This window comes from Cyanistes caeruleus, chromosome 2 (assembly GCF_971803275.1).
Source record: "Cyanistes caeruleus chromosome 2, bCyaCae1.hap1.1, whole genome shotgun sequence".
In the NCBI taxonomy this organism is placed as follows: Eukaryota; Metazoa; Chordata; class Aves; order Passeriformes; family Paridae; genus Cyanistes; species Cyanistes caeruleus.
Window position 1 is genome coordinate 106,292,827 of NC_141702.1, and position 21,567 is coordinate 106,314,393.

At 46.0% G+C, this 21,567-nt stretch overlaps 2 protein-coding genes and 1 long non-coding RNA gene across 8 annotated transcripts; 2 read left to right on the forward strand and 1 right to left on the reverse strand.

Annotated features, from left to right (window-relative positions):
- The first annotated feature begins 4,204 nt into the window (after nucleotides 1–4,204).
- Nucleotides 4,205–19,447, forward strand: SEC23B (SEC23 homolog B, COPII component). 5 transcript variants are annotated; one of them, XM_086878931.1, is made up of 21 exons: nucleotides 4,947–5,041; nucleotides 5,825–5,982; nucleotides 6,796–7,031; nucleotides 8,015–8,072; nucleotides 8,622–8,708; nucleotides 8,889–9,125; nucleotides 9,513–9,598; nucleotides 10,059–10,203; nucleotides 10,733–10,891; nucleotides 11,579–11,694; nucleotides 12,629–12,752; nucleotides 13,219–13,299; nucleotides 13,607–13,696; nucleotides 13,965–14,071; nucleotides 14,207–14,360; nucleotides 15,698–15,775; nucleotides 16,073–16,234; nucleotides 16,472–16,558; nucleotides 17,604–17,759; nucleotides 18,575–18,640; nucleotides 19,193–19,447. In XM_086878931.1, exons 3-21 carry the CDS (start codon nucleotides 6,811–6,813, stop codon nucleotides 19,280–19,282), a joined length of 2,304 nt encoding a protein of 767 aa, XP_086735057.1. In that variant the 5' UTR covers nucleotides 4,947–5,041; nucleotides 5,825–5,982; nucleotides 6,796–6,810; the 3' UTR covers nucleotides 19,283–19,447. The 5 variants fall into 5 exon arrangements, with proteins under 5 accessions (XP_086735058.1, XP_086735054.1, XP_086735057.1 ...); XM_086878932.1 differs by lacking the exons at nucleotides 4,947–5,041; nucleotides 5,825–5,982 and adding an exon at nucleotides 4,205–4,474; XM_086878928.1 differs by lacking the exon at nucleotides 5,825–5,982 and having other exon boundaries at nucleotides 4,593–4,952.
- Nucleotides 15,555–19,720, reverse strand: LOC147655094 (uncharacterized). Of its 2 annotated transcripts, none has more exons than XR_015283783.1 (2): nucleotides 18,941–19,720; nucleotides 15,555–16,844 (listed from the first exon to the last, which is right to left on the reverse strand). It is a non-coding gene; the product is annotated as an uncharacterized LOC147655094 (long non-coding RNA). The 2 variants fall into 2 exon arrangements; XR_015283782.1 differs by having other exon boundaries at nucleotides 15,555–15,607; nucleotides 18,941–19,012.
- A 6-nt stretch (nucleotides 19,721–19,726) lies between these two features.
- SMIM26 (small integral membrane protein 26) lies at nucleotides 19,727–21,258 on the forward strand. The gene is made up of 2 exons (XM_023922986.2): nucleotides 19,727–19,908; nucleotides 20,785–21,258. Exons 1-2 carry the CDS (start codon nucleotides 19,791–19,793, stop codon nucleotides 20,967–20,969), a joined length of 303 nt encoding a protein of 100 aa, XP_023778754.2. The 5' UTR covers nucleotides 19,727–19,790; the 3' UTR covers nucleotides 20,970–21,258.
- The last annotated feature ends 309 nt before the right edge of the window (nucleotides 21,259–21,567 follow it).

The window sequence follows — 21,567 nt, forward strand, 5'->3', positions numbered from 1 at the left end:
GCTGGAATGACACACTAGAGGCAGGGTGGGGTGCACAGACAGTCTGGCCCCTGTACCACCGTGCTGCCTGTGGCTTCAGCTGGCTCTGGCCAAGCTGGATCTCTATCCAGTTACAATTACTCAGTACCTTCACAACGGTCTGCCAGCACTGGGGAACAATTAGGGGGTCAAGCACAATACAAGGCTTGTTGCATCTGCTCTATTTTCAGCTGTGCCTGGCTGAAAATAGGCCCTCTGGGCACTGTGTTGGGAGGGCGGTGGGAAAGCACCTCTGTGGATGAGTTAGCAGCATCCTGGGTAACCTGACAGAGGGTTAACATAGATTTTGGAACAGTTCACCTCATAAGGGTAAGAGACTTTACATCAGCATTTCCAATAATGTCCAGGAGTTTGCACTTTCTAAAAGCAGTCTGGATCACATACGAAAATGTTCAAATCTTGCTTGGTTTCCATTTCCCTTCTTATAGTGTGGATGGAGGACAGAGGCTAGTGGGGGTTAGTGCTGTATAAAGAATAAAAAGAAACCCCCATGGTTCCTGTCCCATGCAGGGGAAGGGTATGGGTGCAGAGGCAAAGGTTCCTTGTGTGAGAGCAGTTAGGTGTGTACTGGAACAAACAGTGAGCACTGATAAGCTGGCAAATCCATGGAAGGACTTTGATTGTCCCATCGAGGTGAGCACCCCCAGCAGCTCTCCTTTTGCTGCAGTGTTGTCCCCAGGTAAAAGGGATGCATATCTCTACAGACAGGTAGAAGAACTTACAAAAGAGATGTGGGGGTGAAATGATTTGGGCTTTGTTCTTCCTCTGCTCCCTTTAACCACTCGGCACAGAGAAGCCAAGGGGAAAATGCTGCTTTCTTCCCTGGAGGGAGCCTTGGATCAGACATCCTTTATTCCACCCAAGGTAATTTCATTGAGATGTGGGGCTGGGGTTGCTTTTTTCTTCCTTTCTTCAAAGGGGACCTGACACAATGGGGTCCTGAGTCCTGCTGCTGCAGAGATAACACGATGTTTGTGCTCTACTGTAGCTAGAAGATAACTTCCTGGGAAACAACAGGACTTTATCATGCAGGTATGTCACTTTATGCTCTATCATCACATTCACTGGCAAGAAGAAAAAGGAGAAAGCTTCTCCTCATTGAAGAGCTTTGGGAAGTAGATAGATAGTTTATTAAGCTCTTTCAATTTTTGCATTGGGTTTATCTGGTTTAGATGACCTTTGTGGTATCTGAATTTGTTTAATGTTGAAGCTGTAACAAGAATACTCAGATTGGGGAAAAAGTGTGTATAAGGGAAAAGTAATTTAAATTTTGTTTCTTACATATAGGAATCTGTCTGATCTATTTCTGCATGAATCAGAGAAATTATCTTTCTGTCACTCTGGTTCTTCTTGAACCTGGCTGATTTATCAGCCTGACATTCTTATCTGAAAAGGGAGTATATTCTAAAAGGTAGCATTAATAGTGTCTTGAGTTTTGTCAATCTTCTCCCTGGTGAATCTATCCTTATTCCAAACTGATGTGAAATGTAATGTTTTGAGGAAGGTACTATACTTGCTCCAGTACTCAATGTGAAAATTCTTCTGTGCAGAAAGCTGAATTATCCCTTAAAACATGGATGACAAATTCTAAGCATGATCTGCTCATTTATTTTCGCAGGCCTCATATAAGAGGTCAAAGTTCAGCTGCTGCAGGACTATGAGATCCGTTCTGAGCTGGAGAGTTCATCCTTGTTTTCATGAGCCCTGATCCTGCTGTCAACCCATGAGCCTCTTTTGAGTGCTTGCCTCACTAGTAGTAGCTAACTGTCCACAGTGAGTTGGAGGGTGGGCACACCCAGATGCCATTTTCACACGGAATTGAGTGCAAAATTGTTTCTTAATTCCCAGAGAAAGATTGGCTATAGTAGCGGGCTGCATTGTGAACTGACAGTGTACAGCTGGCTTGTATTGCCTGGCATGTGTGTAGCCTTTACACTCCAAAGTTTAAAACATTAGTATGAATGACAAGCTTTGATGAAAACATTTACCCCGTGGCTGAGTGGCTGTTTAGTTTTTTCCTGAGGTTGGTCGGTCGGTCGGGTTTTTTTTAATCTTTACTTTGATGGTAAATGGCCATTTGGAAGTATGGTGGGCAATTGTTATTCCTCTGTTATTCCGATGTTAGAGCACCATCTCCTGTCTCTTCCTGGGATGGCTTCTCCAGTGCTCCAATAGGGAAAAAGCTCGGTCTTAAGCCACACTGATTTCTTTTTTGCCTCCATATGCAGAGCAGATTTTGAGACCAAACTGTAGGGCTCGGACTTTCTGTCATTTCACCTGAGAAATACACGGCTAGGCCCTCCTCAGCCATGCTGAGCCCAGCTTAGCTTGTAGCCTGGAGGAGACTAAAAGGTATTGTGACAAGCTCCACGGATGGTGCCCAAGCTCCTGTTGAAAATGTTCATTTCCAACATGAGAAAGTTTGTCATTGCACTTCACTCACTCTGTGGGAAATCATCTGGGGAATGGGGAGGACAGGAACCAGAGCTCAAAGCTCTCTTCTCTTTCAGCTGTTAAACACAAAACCAAGTTTGGGCTTGTGTAGGCAGCCTGTGGTGATTTCCTTTCTCCCACTTTCTGTGATTCTTTCAGGAAATGCTTTTGGGAAAGCTTTTACTTGGGTTATTTGGCTCACAGGTACAGAGCTTTAAGATTGTGCTTCTCTTCCAAACTGCTTTGGTTTAACCCAGCAGACAGGTAAACACCACACAGGTGTTCCCTTCCTTCCTCCCCAGTGGGATGGGGGAGATAATTGTAAAAAAAAGTAAAGCTTTTAGATTTGGATAAAGGCAGTTTAACAGGGCAGAAAAGGGAAAATAATGGTAAGAGATTATATAAATCAAGTGATGAACAATACAGTTGCTCCTCCTCTGCTGACCGTTGCCCATGAGTGCCAGAGCAGTGAGCTGGAAACCAGCAGGCAGCTCTCCCCAGTTTTATTAAATGTTTAGCATGACACCATACAATAAGGAATAAGGACTATCCCTTAAGCCACTTGGGATCAGTTGTCCTGCCTTTGTCTCCTTCCAAATACTTGTGCACCCCCATCTTCCTGGCTGGCAGGGCAGCATGAGAATCTGAAAAGTCCTTGACTTAGCATAAGAACTGCTTAGTAAGAACTAAATTATCAGGGTGTTATCAACATCTTCCTAATTCTAAATCAAAAATGCAGCACTAAACCAGCTCCAAGGGAGGAAAATTAACTCTGAAATTTGAAAGCAGGACACAAACTCACAATAGTTGCACAATATTTTAGTTAATCTAATGTTTGCAGGGGGGTGCACTATGGCCTTGAAGCCCTGGGTCCTGGTAAGGCTCTTTACTGTTGAGATGTGGCAATAGGAGGAAGATGTAAACCAACAAGCAACTTCTGAAAAGCAGGGTGATGATCTCCAAGTCTCCTATTTGGAGAACCAGTCCAGGGTCTGAGAATATTAATAATAGTAGTAATTTGAATTTTACACAATTTACCATACACACATCAATACTACGCTTCTACTTTTTTATTCCCACTGTATTAGGGATATCAGGAAGCTGGGAAGGCAAAACTAATGGTCACCTCAGACAGCATTTCATTTTGCTTTGTTTTGGACCTGGAACTGTACTCTGCACGTTCCAAACACCAATTTCTGTTGCATTTAAAAGAAACAATACAGGGGAAAAAAAACCCAGAGCTGGACAGTGCATGGATGAGTAGACTTGATTACAGGGCAAGAATTTCCTTTAAGCAGCAGTGGAGTGGTGCCCACACGGAAGCCTGGAGGATATTTGTAAACTGATCACTACATGAAAGTAAGGCAAACACCCAAACTATTAGAAGCAAATTGATGTATTTCACTGTAATGCCTTTGTACCTTGAATATGTGTGAAAGTCTGCAGGATTTGGGAATGGATTTGCATCCATGCATTCAGATAGGACAAATATCACTTGCACAGCATCACACAAAGCTGCAGGGGAAGATTCCTGTCTTGGGCTCACTAAGAAAAGGCCTTACCTTCTTGGCTTTGGAGGAGAGTCTGGGAAGCAACACAAGATGGAAGCAATGAAAGAGGGAATTTTTGCCTAATTTCAAGGCAAATTCCTGGGGCAAGTCAGGTGTGCCAAACCCTATACATTGTATCCACAGGCTCCCTGAAAATTGTGTCCATCCCCGGACCTCTCCTCACCAGAGGGTCTGGGCACTGCAGGGGTGTCCCTAATGGGCTGGGATACAGATTTCCTGGCAGAGTGATGAACCACTGTGGCCTCAAGCAGATGTGGGGATAAAGCTCGGTCAGGGAACAGAGCAGGAGGGAAATCCGATGGATTGTCCCTGCCTTGCTCGGGGCTGGATGGCCTCATGACTTTGCCAAGTGTGTCGCTGAGCCAGTGTGCCCAGGGACAGAACCCTTGGTCCGAGAGGGGAGCCGGGAACTGAAACCAAGCTGAAACTGTGTGAGGCTCGCAGTTTGTTTCTTTAAAAAGCGTCTCTGTGTTATTAGTGGAGTGTTACTCATAACCTCTTCCCTGTAAGTTCTGTGTTCCCTGCTGAACACGACAGCGCGCTCCTAAGCAGCCGAACCACTTGAGGGCAGAACTGCTTCCCTCATGCCGTGCCGGCGTAGGAACGCGGCACAGCATCTCACATTTAACAGGGACGCCCCGTCCGTCGCCATTCCGACGCGGAACCTGCTGCCCTCAGCCAAGAACGGATCACCACCGCCCCGCCATGTTTGGTAGGGGCACGCCGCTCCCCTCCTTCTGAAAGGTGGAGTGGCGTGCCCTTAGCCAAGATGGCGGCGGCGGCGGCACATCCGCCCGCCCCCGCTGAGGCTCCGCCGCCATCTTGGCTGCGGGCAGCGCGGACCGCTGAGGTGGCCTTGCCGGGCGCGCGGGGCGTGCCGGGAGGGAGCGGCGCGAGCGGCGCGGGCAGGTGGGAGCGGCGGGGCTCCGAGGGGATGGGAGTGGGAACGGGGATGGGAATGCGGGTCTGTGTCGGCGGAGGGGAGGTGGTGTGAGGCGGTCAGTGACGGCCCCTGTGAGGGGAAAGGGGTCGGGGGCGTCCCCTGCAGGAGGGTCTGGGAGGTGTCCCTGAAGGGGTGTTGAGCGTGGTCGGTGGTGTCCCCTGGTGCGCTCCTTTCCTGGGGGTCAGCAGTGGCCCACAGAGCGGCACGGGCTTGGCGGCGTTCGCTTTGGCCGGCTGGGGTCGGCAGTGTCGCCCAGGGCAGGGCTGGGGTCACTGTCCCCTGTGGAGGGTCAGCAGTGCCGCCTGCAGCAGTGCAGCGGGTCGGTGCTCTGCCCTATGGCCGTGCTGGGGATCAGTGGTCTGGGGGGCAGAGGTGGCGCCTATGGCTGCTCGGGGGATGGGGAGCATGCCCCTATAGCCATGCCGAGCTCAGCAGCTGGGTGATGGCACCTGTCCTCCCGCTGTCCTGACCCCAAAATCAAGCTACAGCCCATGGCAAACCCAGCATGGCAGTCGTGCCTCTGCCTGGGGCAGGGAAGTGGTGCTGGGCTGCAGCTGGAGAAACATGGAATAAATTTGCCCTGTGGCTCTGCTGCATACCTGAGATGTCAAATGTTTGTTTTGCTGTTCTGATGTGCAGGATCTTTTACAGTCAGACTCAGCTCTGACTTTCACCTTGAGAGACCTGCTTGTGGTGGGGATGTGTTGCCAACCCTTCTGTTTGTCCATCCAGTGAGGGGGGTGGAAACATGGGGCAATTCTCCCTAAGCTTGATTTACATCCTTAATAGCAAGGAAGAGGAGAATGTCAGTTACACCAACACTTCCCCTCCTCTGAAGGGAGGTGTTGCTTCCAATTTCTCATGTGTGTGGCCCTCCTGGATATCCCACCTGCACTGAGGACCAGGAGCAGGGTAATCTTAGAGCATCTGCAGCTGTAGGTGAATCTCTGAGTTTCCTTGTCTGAAGCAGGTCGTGGAGCTGCTGCTTTTGGCTCTGTGAGTTAATGCTAGTGCTGTGTGGTGTTTGTGGTCTGGATTTAACATGTAAGTGTTTTAATAGGCTTGTCCTCCTTGCCTTTCTCAGAGAAATCAAAAGTAATGATGGCCTGGAAGCTCTTGTTTGTGTCTTATTTTGAAAAGTTTAGTAAGGAAACACAGAGACTGACTCCTCTGTTGTGATGGTGATATTCTTCCTTTATGTTTTCTGATGTCTTCTGGACTCTCAGTTCCTTCCTTACTGGCAGTGGAGCAATGATGCTATGCAGAGTGGGTATCCAAAAGACCTTTTTTGACATTTTGTCATGTACTCCTTTCCCATTGTAAGCAGGTCAGACTGGCAGCTTGGTGACGTTTGTGATTGTTTTGGTCTCAGACTTGGCCCCTTTTCTCCCTGCAATGTTTCAGCTGAAGGCTCCAGGATGTGTTGCAAATCTGGCCTCTTTTCCTTTACTGACCCAGTCAGGAAGGATTGCCTTGAGGCCAGCATGAGGCTGATTGGATTTTGAGATGTTAGACGTGAATCATAAGTAAAAAACAAACCTCTTGCATTCTGACTTTGATTGTCAGCTTCCCTAGTTTATTTGTTGGATTTGGTTGTGTTTTAATTGGCTGTAATGTTGACGAGAGCACTGGACAGAAGAGATTAATGGAGTCACATGGTTCATTTGATTATGGGATTAATTCAGTGTACTGTGTTGTCTTTGTTCTGCAGTCTCTTGTGCCCCCACCTGTAGTTGATCTGCTGAGCTCCTTTGTGGGTCTGTTGTCCAAATGGCTGCTGCCTGAGTGTGCCTTCTTCTGTCCTTCCAGAGCTTTTGCAGGGCCATGGCGACGTACCTGGAGTTCATCCAGCAGAATGAGGAGCGTGACGGAGTGCGCTTCAGCTGGAATGTGTGGCCCTCCAGCAGGCTGGAGGCCACAAGGATGGTTGTGCCCCTGGCCTGTCTCCTGACCCCGCTGAAGGAGCGTCTGGACCTGCCCCCTGTGCAGTACGAACCGGTGCTTTGCAGCAGGCCCACCTGCAAAGCTGTGCTCAACCCACTCTGGTAGGAATTGCTCGGCTGGGGATGATGGAAGAGGCTGGATAGTGCCTAATTTTCATCTAAACTTCACTACTTCCTTATTCCCCTTTTTCTCTGCCCAATGCATGGCAGCCTGTTTCATTTAGATGTGGTGGGCTTGTTAAAATCCATACATCAACATGCCTGTTACTAGAACTGGAAAGAACAGAGGGGACAGGAGGGTCTTTGGGGAGGCTCTTAAGGCAGAGAGTCCTCTCGCCATCCCAGAGAATTTTGTGGGAATGAGGACTCATAATAAACAAAGATGCCCATTATACTGATATTGTGCTCTGTACTGTGGTCACTTGTTTTCCTGCTTCCTACACATCCTGCTGCTTGTAGGTCAGTTCCAGTATAAGCATAATGAAATAGTTTTAGAGGAATATCTCGGTCCCAAAATCACGTGATGATCATGCATACTCAGAGCATGGTATTGGGCTGAGAAGCAGGGAATGCCAGTAAGAGGAAGTGAAATGAGATCAAAGCCATGGAATGAGAACGTGGCGAGGCATCCTGCACTAGCAGGATGTAGTACTGGGCTGAGGAGAGTAAACTCTGTGGGACAGAGAATAACCTGTTCTGTGTTTGCACAAGATCTGGGTGGATGGTTCCTGCTGCTCTGAGACTGGAGCACTTGTGTGCTACAGCAGCACAAACAATAAGACAATGACAAGAGCCTAAGCGTAGTGAAAGAGTTATTAGGCCCAAGTCTGTGTCTGCCAGGGGCTGAGCTTCAGAGATTTGTCAGTGGTCCTTCTTGCTGACAAGCCTGGAAATGGCAGAGCTGGATTAGCTAATGAATTTCCTGGAAATAGGAGAGTCTGAGTTCCTAAAGCACTTGCTGTTCAAGCTGGAATGTCTGCTTCTTCCTCAGTGCTGTGAACCAGCATGGATTAATGAATTTATTGTGAAGCTGTGCTGTAAAATTGTTCCTGAAGTCACACTAATGTCTCATTTTTCCCTTGCAGCCAAGTTGACTATCGGGCCAAGCTTTGGGCTTGTAACTTCTGTTTCCAGAGAAACCAGGTAAGTTGGGAAAAGTGCTTCCACGTTTTCAGTGAACACTGAATGGCCTTTCCTGGACATTAAACATAAATTTTTTTCTCTAGATCACTTCCCCTGGCCCTCTTCTCTTGCTGAGCCCAGGCCATAGTACAGTCTACTTTACCTGACATCTTGTCAGTGATTTTACTGGCATACAGAGCATAGTAAGGTGATAAAAATGCTGTTTTGTTCCATGTATCCTAGTGTGGTTTTTTGCATTTGATATTTACTATTCCTGCAGAATTCATTTGAGTAGACTTTTGCCATCAGAAACTATGGCTGAAAGAATTTCGACTAATACATTGTTGTTGCTGCAGCCTTACCTTTTATTTACACTGGATTGAGCAGCTGTCCATCCTGGACAAAAATCACTTTGGGTTTCTTGTCCTGAATTAATCAGGTTGATGCAGTGGCAGTAAAAAAAAGGTTGAATAACCACATCATCAGCAGGGCAGGCTGTGTGCTGCAGAGGAGAGCCCTACATTTTTGTCCTGCAACTTCCTTGTCCTAATTTTTTGTTCTCTTTTTCAGTTCCCCCCAGCATATGCGGGCATTTCTGAAGTCAATCAGCCAGCAGAACTTATGCCTCAGTTTTCAACAATTGAATATATAGTGCAGGTAAATAAGCCACAGGCGAGTTTGAAGCTCTCAGAATTGTCTTGGTTGTGACAAATGATATATGTGTAAAATTTTCTTAGGATAATGCAAATAAGTGCCATGTCTGCAAGGTGCTTAAGGAGGGGCTCATTTTATTCCTTGGCTGGAGGCTTTATAAAATGTTGTTTCTTCCCGCATCAGCGAGGTCCACAGACGCCGTTGATCTTCCTGTATGTTGTGGACACGTGTTTGGAAGAGGAGGATTTGCAGGCCCTGAAGGAGTCCCTGCAGATGTCCCTGAGCCTGCTGCCTCCCGATGCCCTGGTGGGGCTCATCACTTTTGGCAGGATGGTCCAGGTTCACGAGCTGAGCTGTGAAGGGATTTCCAAGAGCTACGTGTTCCGGGGCACCAAGGACCTGGCAGCCAAGCAAATACAGGTGTGCTCTGCCATCCCTGGCTGTTCTGCCATCCCTCAGACCAGGGGCTTGTACCTCTCAGCTCTGTTGGACTCTCAAGCACTGGGCTCTCGGGGAGAAAGGAGGGCTTAGTGCTCTCAGCTGTGAGGCTGTTGCTCTCCCAGTATTTGTCCTGTCTTTTTGCCTTTGTAAATTTCTTGGAAGCTTGTTCAAGATTGAGTTTGTGTATCTCACATAATGGACCCATGATCCATTCCTAATGGTAGTGCAAAGATGAATAATTTTACAGATTTAAGTATATTTAATGCTGCAGTATTGCAGGCCTTAGGGTACATTAAGTAATAATATAAACTATGTGTGTAGTCTTTGAATAGTACATCTCCTCTGCCTCCTCTTTACTGTTCTTAGGATATGCTTGGGCTTTCAAGACCAGCTGTCCCTATGCAACAGGGAAGACCTCTTCAAACTCCAGAGCAACCTGTTATTTCCAGCAGGTAAGCTTCAGCACAGCACACAGCAGGGCAGACATTTTATTCCCCTTTATGCCTGTAGGTCATGCTTCTAACCATGGGTTTCCTGAGAGGGGAAAGAAGATTTAAATGGTGTTGTCTTGTCATAGTAATTTACCTCCACTGAACACAGTTTTCTCTTTCTCAGCTTCTCTTTTTCAGTGGGAGCTCTCATGCCTTTCAGCAAACTCACCTTTGAACGTCTTTCCTGTTCTTTATGTGACTTTGCCTTCTTGTCAGTTATTGATGTCTTGCTTTGATCAAATTTTTTATTTTGCACAGGCTTGTTATCTTGGAAAGTTTGGATGTAAGAACACAACCTGCTGCGTGTCTCTTTACTTTTGATTACTGTTTCAGTGCAATTTATGTGTGCCAGGAACAAAGAGGCATGTTTTTTCTTCTCTGAACTTAGAAGCAGTAAAACACTGTATTTGAATTTTTGCAGGTTCCTACAGCCAGTGCATAAAATTGACATGAATTTAACAGATCTGCTTGGAGAGCTGCAAAGGGACCCATGGCCAGTGACCCAGGGAAAGAGACCCTTACGTTCTACTGGAGTGGCTCTTTCAATTGCAGTTGGCTTATTGGAGGTACTTCTAATGCTGTTGCTTGAGATGAGCAGGTCAAAGTGAGCACAATGACCATGCTTGCTGAGATGAGTGCAGGTGTCAGTGCAGCTGGGTTACAGTGGGGTGCAGAGGTGCAGTTTGTCTCTACTGACATTCGCACTGTGCTAGTACCAGCTGATGTAGAGTGGGCTGGAAGGTTCCATTTAAATTGTAATATTTGCAGTTGTTTAAAGGTCTCTGATTCTTGTGTGTGTTGCCACACAAGAGGTGATACTATGCACTAGATTTATCTGAATATAACATATAAGTAAAGAGAACAGAAACTGTCTGCTTCCTGTTTTGAAGACATGAAGCTAGGCATGGTTTGAGTTTAAACGTTATCTGAGTGCTGTGACTGTCAGGAATTGTATCACTATTTATTGAGGTTGCCTCTAGCAGGGACAGGTAGAAGCTCGTGCAGACCCTTCTGTAAAGAAAACGTCGTTGTCATTTAATCAGTTTCCTTTTTTTTTTATTCCCCCTGCTCTCTAAGTCTTTGTTTTTATTTTAGGGCACTTTTCCAAACACAGGGGCCAGGATTATGCTGTTCACAGGAGGGCCACCAACACAAGGGCCAGGCATGGTGGTAGGAGATGAGCTGAAAACACCCATCCGTTCCTGGCATGACATAGAGAAGGATAATGCAAGGTTCATGAAGAAGGCCACCAAAGTAGGTACTAGGGCTTGATGGGTGTGTTTAAAAGCTGAAACTGAATGTTGTGTCAGAACACTACATTCTGGGCTGCGTGGTTGTCCTTGAAATAATCCGAGTCTTTGTGTATGCTAAATTATGAGGGCAGTTAAGGGAAGGGTAAAAAAGCTTCCTCCTAGTTCTCCATCATGGTCTTGTGCCTTCTCAGAGAATAAAGTATTTCAGTGTTGTTTCTTAGCTGGTGGTGGGTGGAGAGTTTGTTCATCCTCATCATTGTATCCCCTTTTGGAAACAAGAAAATCTCCCAAGAACTGGTTATTTCCAGAAAGCCTCCTTTGTGTTCTTGACATAAAAAAACAACCATTAAAATAGTAGAAATGTCAGATATGAAATGTGCCTGTCAACTTAGAGAAAGCAGGATGACACCTGTTCTCTTAACTATCATCTGGATATCTTTGAGTTCCCACCATGTCATCACAGACTAGATGATCCCATGTCATTTATGCACTCTTTGTATTTGAGACAATAAACTCAGGCTCATCCGAATGCATCCCTCATCCTAGAAAGGGAGCAGTGTGCTGCAGCCAACACCTCTTTAGTTACCACTGCACTGGTGATTGCCCCATCTGTACTGTGTGCTGGCCTGAGGTGGGGAGCAGCAGAAATCAGACATTGCACTCCTAACCCCTGGGTGTGTGTTCCCAGCACTACGAGACTCTGGCCAACCGCTCTGCGGCCAATGGGCACTGCATCGACATCTACGCCTGTGCCCTGGACCAGACAGGGCTGCTGGAGATGAAGTGCTGTGCAAACCTCACTGGGTATGTTCACAGCAGGCCAGCAAACAACTGGCACCTGCTTTTTGGTTTGTTTTTTTTTGGAGGGGGGAGAATGGTTCAGAAAGCAGTTAAGTGTGCTGTCAGGGCAGAAGGGTTTTTATTGTTCTGTTCTAAACTGTGGTTTGAATTTGCCAGGAATTATATGGCAAGCCTCACCTGATCTCAGTCCACATTTCTGGAGTCTCAAAGCAGCATGTGAATTAGCACTGCTGTTAGAAAACTCAATGGTGGGTAGAAACTTTCCTTGTGTGGGACAGATTTGCTCTGCTTAACAGCTCGCTTATGCTTTCTCTAGGGATTCTTGACTTCCCTGGGCCCAGTTTTAAGTGACATGTCTTAAGGGGTAGATGTCTGTGTTCCATACTGCTGGAAATTGTCTCTGTGAGGAAGGCTGTGTGTTAGCCCAGGCCTTTTGGAGACTTGGCATGTCGTACTGCAAGTGCAAGGTGTTTGTAAATAACCCCTCAGTGCTCAGCAGGGAGAAGAGAGACTGTTTGACCCTGTGGATGTGTTACTGAGCTGAATCTGGTCAGGCCTGGGTTTGCCAGGGCACTTAGGGGAAGCCCAGCACCTTCCTTGTGCTGCAGCCACCCCTGGTGTGGTGTGAGTGGTTCCAGCCCTGCTCAGGGAAAGCAGGCCGAGCAAAGAGATTTCCAGGGTTGAAACACAAACTTTTTGAAGGCTGAAGCAATGGGAAGAAGTAGAGTTGAGAAAGCAAACAAAGGTGGAGCACTAACCTGTGTGGCTTTGTAGGAGGCACCCATGAATCTGCACTCCCTGGTGTGAATCCTGCCTATGCAAAGGCATGCTCTAAAGCAGTAACTGCATGTGTTTGCACGTGTCAGAGGTTCAGGGATGTATCCTTTGTACTTCTAGTTCCCAATTACTTCAGTTCCCTTGTTTTATTTTTTCCCAGAGGACACATGGTGATGGGAGACTCCTTCAACACTTCTCTCTTCAAGCAGACCTTCCAGCGGGTATTTAGCAAAGGCTACAATGGGGAATTTCGGATGGCTTTTGGTGCAAATCTGGATGTGAAGGTGAGAGATGAGTTTGATTGGATCACACTAATGAGGAAACACAAGTGCTGTTGATTAAAAAGTCAGTTTAAGTCTCTAGGAGGTTTGAGGTGTAGGAATCTCTGCATGTTTGAGGTCAGATGTAGTGCTTCTTTGGGAGAAGCACTGTACTGGAGGGATTTTTATTTGGAAGCTTAGTAATTTTCTGGTTTTATTTTTTTTTTGGTTGCTGTTTGGGTTTTTTGTTTTGTTTGGTTGGTTTGTTTTTGTTTTATTTTAAAGCAGCCTCTCCTCACTCAACAAGGAACATTATAAATATAAATATATCTTCATTATTAAAATGTGGCTCTGTAGATTCTCTTACCTTCACTAATTGTAGCAGTGGATGGTCTGGGAAAATACCATGAGCAACTCATTTAGACTCTGTGTATTCTGTTTGACTGACATTATGAAAAGAAAAAATAAATTTTTTTTCACCTTGTTAAAGACCTCCAGGGAGCTGAAAATTGCAGGAGCCATTGGACCATGTATATCCCTGAATGCTAAAGGACCATGTGTCTCTGAAAATGTAAGTTAGTGACATGGAAAGATCTTTAACAAAAAAAATAAATATAAAATTCTGTCCAGACCTACAGTTGAACTAGAACGTCAGAGTTTTCCAGGAAACATCCCTAGGAAATTACAGCCTTTCCTAGACTAAATTCTCACTTCCTAAGGCTTTCTTTTAACTGTATGGCCTTCAGTAACAATTCACACCCAAAAGATAAGGAATCTAGAAGGCCTGCTATTATTTGTACCTCTGATCAGAATTTAACATAAGCTAGCCTTTCCTGCTGCTGGAGGAAAATTGCTGTTTTCTTTTTGATTCTGTGCAGGAACTTGGAATTGGAGGGACATCTCAATGGAAAATCTGTAGTCTGGATCCCAGTACAACTCTGGCCATTTACTTTGAAGTGGTAAATCAGGTCAGTCCTGGCTTCTCCTTTTTTTTTTTTTTTTAATCATCTTTTTTAACTCATCAAACTACTTGATACAGGTCCAGAAAATGCAATGGCACCCCCTGTGTTGCAGGTGGATGGTTCAAAGCAGCCAAGTGTTTTATGATGAGGAAATAATTCCAGATTTTTTTTTGCATGTGTCATTTTCTTTTATGTGCTGTGGGGGCTTGTTACAGCTGGGAAGAGTTATGGAAAAGCCATCATGTTTTGAAGGCTGACCTTCTTTCATTTGCAGCACAATGCACCCATCCCTCAGGGAGGCAGAGGGGCAGTACAGTTTGTCACTCAGTATCAACACTCCAGCACCCAGAGGCGCATTCGTGTCACCACCATAGCCAGAAAGTGAGTACCCTGTGCCAGTGCTCTGGCAGAGTGGCAGCAGCTTCAGCTCCAGTCTGTGCTGGGATTCCTGGCTTTTTGTTGCATGCATTGGCACACATGGATGCACGTGGCACTAACCCTTTGCTAACCCTGCAGCTGGGCAGATGCACAGACTCAGCTCCAGCACATCGAGGCTGCGTTTGACCAGGAGGCAGCTGCCGTGCTCATGGCACGGCTGGGAGTGTACAGGGCTGAGTCTGAGGAGGGACCTGATGTTCTGCGTTGGCTGGACAGGCAGCTCATCAGGCTGGTAAGACCAACACACTGAGCTTGGGGGCATTCTTCATTTCAGTAAAAGTGGAAGAGACAACAGCAATTTTTTTCCAGATTTTACTTGCTTTGTTTGTGCTTTGATCATGGTTACATAGCTGTAGCATGGAATAACTCAGAACCCAGTGTGACTGGTAAATTTAGGATGGGATAGGTGAACATCCCATCATGCTGAAAGGGTTAAACCTGAAATTGAATAAGGGATAGTGAAACACAGAAAAATGCAGGTGGGATGGTCACTGGTTCAACCCTCCTGCTTAAAGCAGGACCAACTTTGAAGTTAGAGCAGCTTGCTCCAAGTCTTGTTCAGCTGTGTTTTGAACATCTCCAAAGATGGAATTTCTTATGCTTCACAGCCTGATCCAAGACTGATCACAGTCACTGTTTTGTTTTGGTTGATTTTTCTCTCCCCTGCCTCTATCTCTCAATCAGAATTTCCATTTCCCCAGTTACCAGACAGCAAATTGACTCCCTGATCCCACGCTTCACCAGGCTGAAAAAACCTAGCTTGTTCAGCTTCATTTTCTTCATAAAATGCTCCAAACCCTGACTAACTTGGTGGCCTCTGCCTTACCAAATTCAGTATATCCATGTCTACCTTGCACTGGAGAGCCTGAAGCTGGACACGGCATTCAGATGTGGGCCAAGTGCAGGATAGTAATCTGAATTAATTCTGCAACCTCCTACTGTCTCTTGCTTTGAATTCCACAAGCCCAAATTGTCTAAATCAGTGTTGGTTTTGTCCAAGCACCCATGTAGGGTTGGTACTAACACAACATGGCACATCAGATCCTAAAAAACCAGGGCCAGTCAAATAGAGATTGGAGCACAAGCACAGACATGGGCAAGCTGTGTGCTGAAACGACTGTGGGATCATTTAGAGTTTAATTTCTAAAACCACTGATACTTATTTTCAGTGAAATGGTGCAATACTGGTCTGATGCTGTTGTGCAAGAAATGTTACATAGTGTACAGAACAGTTTAGGTGTAATAGCCCTGACTTAATGGAAAAAAGGGTAGTGCTGTACAGGCACCATTTCTTTCATTCTTGGATAATTTCAAATCTAGACTTTATTAATATATATATATATCAAAATAGATTGAATCCTCATTCTCATTCCAGTAAGGCAGAGAAATCACTGACTTAAAGAAAAATAGCCTGTAAATGCTGTAGTACTTGTTCTTGTCAGGTTTATGCCTTGATTGTTTAAAAATTAACAGAAGAACCTGTAGAAAAAGAGATGTAAATTCTATTAAAAATAAAGAAAAAAATTGAAAAAAGAGAGATAATCAAAGTATCCATTTTGTTTCCAACAGTGTCAGAAATTTGGACAATACAACAAAGATGATCCCAACTCCTTTAGGCTGTCAGAATCATTTTCTTTGTATCCTCAGGTAAGAATGTTACTTCCCACAGCCATGGGAACAGTGTGCAGGGGTGTGTGGGAATGATGATGAAACATCTTGTGCTATTGATCAGATTCAGGAGGGGAGGAACAGGTGCTTTTTTAATTTAATGGACTGGTCCTGTAGTTCAGCGCTGCAAGAGACTGATAAGTGAAGAAGTCTGAGGAGTTATTAAGGGGTAGACTTCTTGCCAAAGAATTTGCTGTTCAAAAATACTGAACTTGAATCCAGAAGTTTTGGCAATTTTGGCTGACATTTCTTGTCTCACTCCTCCTTCTGGTGCAGTTCATCTTCCACCTGCGACGCTCCCCATTCCTGCAGGTCTTCAATAACAGTCCAGATGAATCTTCCTATTACCGGCACCACTTTGCCAGGCAGGATCTGACCCAGTCCCTCATTATGATCCAGCCCATCCTTTATGCTTATTCTTTCCATGGGCCTCCTGAGGTGAGTCTGTTTTCCAGGAAGAGGTGAATCAACCCAAAATAATGAGTATTCAGTAGGAGTAACACTATTTCAGCCAAAAGGCCCCTATATTTTTATTTAAAAAAAAATTATGAAAGGACAAGATACTTTTGTTCAAGATTGTATCAAATTACACTTGGATGGGCATAGAAATTGCTCTCTGGCATCCTGAGATCTGAGGGCTTAGGGGTGCCTGACCTCGTTTTTCATTTTCCCCAGCCAGTGCTATTGGACAGCAGCAGCATTCTTCCTGACAGAATCCTGCTGATGGATACTTTCTTCCAGATAGTTATCTACCTTGGTGAGGTATGGTGAAACACGTTCTCTTTCTCTGTTTGTGCTCCTTTCCTCCTGCCACTCATGCAGACAGCTATGCTGGTGGTATGAAATATTAACAAACTAATTTCCTGCAAAGCCCACACAACATAATCACCATATTATATACATGCTGCCTGTTGGAATACAATTCCAGCCACTGTTGGAGTCAAAATAATACTAGAATCACTAAGGATATGTTCTGCACCCAGTAGCAGCTCTTTTGTTAACTTGGCCATGAAGGCTGTCCCTTCATGTCAGGAAAAGGCCAGAGAAACTGAAATGAAGAATGGCAGAGTTACAAGATGATACATTTTTTAACAGAGTTGCAGGTATTTTCAGAGAAGCGACAGACTTTGCTTAGAGGGTTTTCATACTTAAGTACTGTGGCTCTTGAAGAAATCAGATAGGCAGTTTTCCAGCTTTTGCTTTTAAATACTGGATGTTTTTGGAAGCTGCTGCTATATTCCTTCCCTCATGACTGAGGGAAGTGCTTAGATACTGGCCTTTTCTAAAAATCTTCTGGAGTTACCTTAAAAAGTTTCTCTCTTTTGCTGCAGAGCAAAATAATTGGCAACTGAGTAAAATTCAGACAAGGGAAGTAGCTGAGTGTCTGACCTGTGTTTGTATAGAGCAGTTGTTCATACAAGTGGTACATGCAATGGATACCTTGAAAATACTGTAAGGCCAAGTCAGATTCCAAATGTCAGTGATTTATAAATGCATAATTTCTGTGTTGGCACAGGCTGAGGCATATTGAAGATTTTCAAAAAATTACTCTGGCACGAATTGCTGCCAGCTTTTTTGTTGGCTGCCTGTGCTTCAGTTCGGGGACAGAAAGTAATGTAACCAGAGTAGTGAAGGTGTTTGTTTGCCCCCTACACATGTAGCATTGTTGTAACCAGAGTAGGGAAGGTATTTGTTTGCCCCCTACGCAGAAATACATGTAGCATTCTGCTGCCTTGAGACATGCAGGGTAGAACAGGGAGGCTCCTAGACAGCTCTGCTCCTTTTTAACTTCCTGTCCCATCAATAGACTATTGCACAGTGGCAGAAAGCTGGATACCAAGACATGCCTGAATACGAAAACTTTAAGCACCTCCTGCAAGCCCCACTGGATGATGCCCAGGAAATCTTGCAGACCAGATTCCCAATGCCACGTTACATCCACACTGAGCATGGGGGCAGTCAGGTAAGGAAGTTTTTGGAGGAACTCTTTCTGTTGTTGCCTAGGGCAAATGGCTCATTCTGCTTTTCTGAAAGGATGGTTCTAGTAGTCAAACACAGTTTAGCTCTTCAAAATAGAGCTTGCATATTTTCTTATCAGCTTTTACGACAGCTCTGTCTTTTAAGAAGCTGATCACTTTCTGGATATGCTTATGAAATCTGAGGGTGGAAAAAATAAATGGAAAAGCCGACTGGGAAAAAAAAAAGTTTTTATTCCCCAGTAAAAAGGTGGGAAATGAATGATTCAGGTATGTGCCTATAGTTAGCTTGGTAGGACAGTAATGCTGAATGATTGACCATCTGTTTTCTTCATTCTTAAACACTGAATGAGGGTATAAAATAGTTCTTATTTTCGCTCTTCCTGGAGTTGCAGTGTGCTGTGCTTGTTTGTAGCAGTGAAGAGGCAGGAACTGATGGACCAAACCAAAGATATGGTGTTGATTTTTGATGTGACCCTGTTGCACTTGTCTTGCACCGAGCCCTTTTCATAAGAGCCGATGTGGTATGGGGCGAAGAACAGTGCTGGTGTTCTCTATACCATGGATTCCTGTCCCATGGAATCAGAACTGCCCTGCCAGGCAAGCACAGCCTGCTAAAGCATGGCACTCATTGCCCCTGGGAGACAAATTGTCTGTGGAACAGGGATTTCTGGACTTGAAACCTGCTTAAGTTAAATTAGTACCTTGCAAAAGCAGAGAAACATAGCTGGTCATGCATCTGAGGTGAGATGAAGCCTGACAGGTCTTGTTGTACCAAACTCCTCCTCTTTTGTCTTTATAGGCCCGGTTCCTCTTGTCTAAAGTGAATCCTTCTCAAACCCACAATAACCTCTATGCCTGGGGCCAGGTAAGCAATGGAAGAGCTGTTCATGTTTGGGAATGCAGTTAAATAGACATGGACATGTTTGTGTGTGCAGTAGCTATCCTGTCTCACCAAGTGGCCACAAACAGTGTTACATCTGTCTTTGGTTCCTTGTCATGGTTGTTAAGATAAACAGCACTGGTGGGCAGCACTGGATGATCAGAATGGGGTTTTCAAGCTTGGATGTCATACATTTCCAGTATTCTGGAAAAAGCAACTAGCATATGGATACATATAGATCTAATTTAGCTGAGAATACTAGACTTTTATATCCTCTTTGCTTACCTCGTTTGTTTAGAGCTTTGGACAGCAAAATTCCTAGTGCTTTAGGAAGAAGAGATTCCCCTGCAGCAATTCAGCTTGTACAAGAGGATAATGTCAGCGCTGTTGCCAAAGAGTAGCATCTGTCTTTTGCAGGAGAAAAAGGTGGTTGTTGTAGCAGGCAATTGGTTCAGAGTGCTGACACTTGATTTGCTTTCACTTTGTCCCCTGTGTTAGCAACAGTATAGGCTCATTATCTCTTTATCTTTTCTGCAGGAATCAGGAGCTCCAATCCTGACAGATGATGTGAGTCTCCAGGTATTCATGGACCACCTCAAAAAGCTGGCAGTTTCAAGTGCATCGTGACTTTTCGAACTGAGCAGCAGGAGCAGACAATTTACACGAATTGTGTCGATGACAGGAGTGGAGCAATTTACTTATATTTCCTTTTCTCTCTTTTAAACTAGGAATTTTAACTGTTACACGAAATAAACATTCAGGGAGAGTTTTTTACTTCTCCCTTCTAATTTATTTGTATTCCTGTTTGTCTATATTCTGCTTACTCGGCATTTTCCACACATCATAATTAGAGTTGAAAGGTGTTTTAGCCAACAGGGATTTGGACAGCCTTTAGCTTAACTTTTAATGTTCTTAAGAGGTGTCACAGCAAGAAGATGGCTGTATTAATGAAAAATAAAACCGGCTAGGAGCGCTGCTCCTTTGTGTTGTTCCCAAATCCCGCTGTTAGTGCCATCATGAGCAGACCTTGGCTCCTTTTTCCCTCACAGTCCGGCCCCGCCCCCCTGCGGTTGTCCCGCCCCCCTGCGCGTGCCCGGTTGGGGGCGGGGCATCCCACGCGTGCGCACGGGCGGCGATGAAGCCGGAGCGCGCGGCCGCGTGGAACGCCAGGGCCGCGCTGCTCTACTCGCTGGGGGCCTGGACCACGCTGGGCGCCCTCATCTACTACAGGCGCCTGGAAAAACCCAGCACCGGTACCGGCAGCGGGGCCCGCGGTCACCTCCGGGGACTGGGGAGGGAGCGAGCCGACCGCGGTTTCGCTGAGGGAATGTCCGGTCGGCGCGTGTCGTGTCCGGGGCGGGGCTTGATCGGGGGCGGGGCTTGCGTGAGGGTGAGGGCGGCCGCGGGCTTGGGCCCTCCTGGCTGCCAAGGGTAGGCGGCGGGATGCCGCCTGTCCAGCTCCCTCTGCTTTCCCCGGCCGGCGGAGGTAACGCTGGGTGTTGCCCGCCCGGCCGTCGGGGCACTTGGGGCTGTGCGGCTGCCAGAGCGCAGCCTCCGCTCGGACCGCCTGAGTGAGCCGGGTGTCCACCCGGCCCGGCCGGGCCCCGGCAGTCAGTCCCTCCCCCGGCAGTTCCTCCTGAAGGAGGAAGATAAATCCCATGTTGACTGGAAGAAGCTCGTGCTTTATCTCAATTTACAGGAACGGGGACTAGACTCTTGCCAACCTGTTGCTTTTATTTGCGCTGTGGGAATGGTTCAAAGCTGTGCTGGGGGAGCATTTACATTAGGAAGCATTTCTTTACTGGGAGGGTGGTCAGACAGTGGAATTAATAGGTGTTTGCACTGGGCTGCTTGGGCTAGCTTTTATGTGGATAGCTTGGGAAGCCTGTTGTTACTGCTACTGTAGTACTGATAATGGACCAGTACCAGTGCAGGTATCTGACCTATCCCAGTAAATCACTTTTTCTGGCTACAGTTAACAGATCTTTGCTATCTGATCCTCAGAATGCAAGGAAATGAAAAAAAGAATACTGAATGCCCATGTGGCTGCCATGATAAATGGAAAAAAATATTTTTATTGCTGTGTTCTTTTTTGTCTCCCCCTGCTTACCATCTTTTCTATTCCTTAGAGAGTGAGAATGATCCTGAGGGAAACCAAGGGGTCCGCAAGGAAGTGCGCACTAAGGAATATCCTTTTGGATTGACAGTGACAACAGAAGTAACATACAAAGAGGATCAGCCGCCTCTTACTCGACTGTTAAGGCGTGTGGTATCATTCTTTGTTCCCAGTGATGGCCCTCCTTCTGAAAAGTGAGCTGTTCAGAAGCTCAGAATGTTGTTCTGGTCCTCTGAGAACATCATCCCAGTGCCTGGCACCAGACCACTGCTAGAAAACTGTCCCTTGCATTGCTGAAACAGCAGCTCTGCCCAGCTGGTGTGCAGGATGCACCCAGCTGATCCAGGATGTACCCGGGATGGCTGCTCAGCTGGGCAGCTCTGAAATGGATGCTTCAAGAATGATTATAAATGGGAAGGAATGTAGTTCAATGTTTTGGCTATGAGAGTTCTCAATGGTTCCTCGAATAAAAGCTCACATGAGTTGAGTTAGAAGTGCGGAAATGTTTCTGTAAGCTAAAAAACTTGCTGAATGTTCTGCTCCAGGCTCTTGTTTCTTTAGGGGTTTTCCTGATCCTTGCACATGCTATGTTCCCTTGTAGGGTACTGTCCCTCAGCTCTGTGGCCAGAACTAATGTTCATTCTGTAGGGTTTTCCCTAGTCCTTACGAACATCACCTTCCCTGTTTCTATTGGGGCTCTCCCTACTGCCCTTTTAGGACAGAGCTTGCTCTGCCCCACACAGCTCTCTAAGGTTCCCCATCTTGCTGTATGGAAAGCTCTCTCCATCTCCTCTGC

Excerpts from the sequence above, each read along its gene's own strand:
- SEC23B (XM_086878932.1), top strand. The coding sequence starts at position 6,811 with ATGGCGACGTACCTGGAGTTCATCCAGCAGAATGAGGAGCGTGACGGA. Across the intron at positions 7,032-8,014 it reads GCTGTGCTCAACCCACTCTG|CCAAGTTGACTATCGGGCCA; the intron begins GTAGGAATTGCT and ends TTTCCCTTGCAG. Across the intron at positions 16,559-17,603 it reads TAGTTATCTACCTTGGTGAG|ACTATTGCACAGTGGCAGAA; the intron begins GTATGGTGAAAC and ends TCCCATCAATAG.
- SMIM26 (XM_023922986.2), top strand. The coding sequence starts at position 19,791 with ATGAAGCCGGAGCGCGCGGCCGCGTGGAACGCCAGGGCCGCGCTGCTC. Across the intron at positions 19,909-20,784 it reads CCTGGAAAAACCCAGCACCG|AGAGTGAGAATGATCCTGAG; the intron begins GTACCGGCAGCG and ends TCTATTCCTTAG.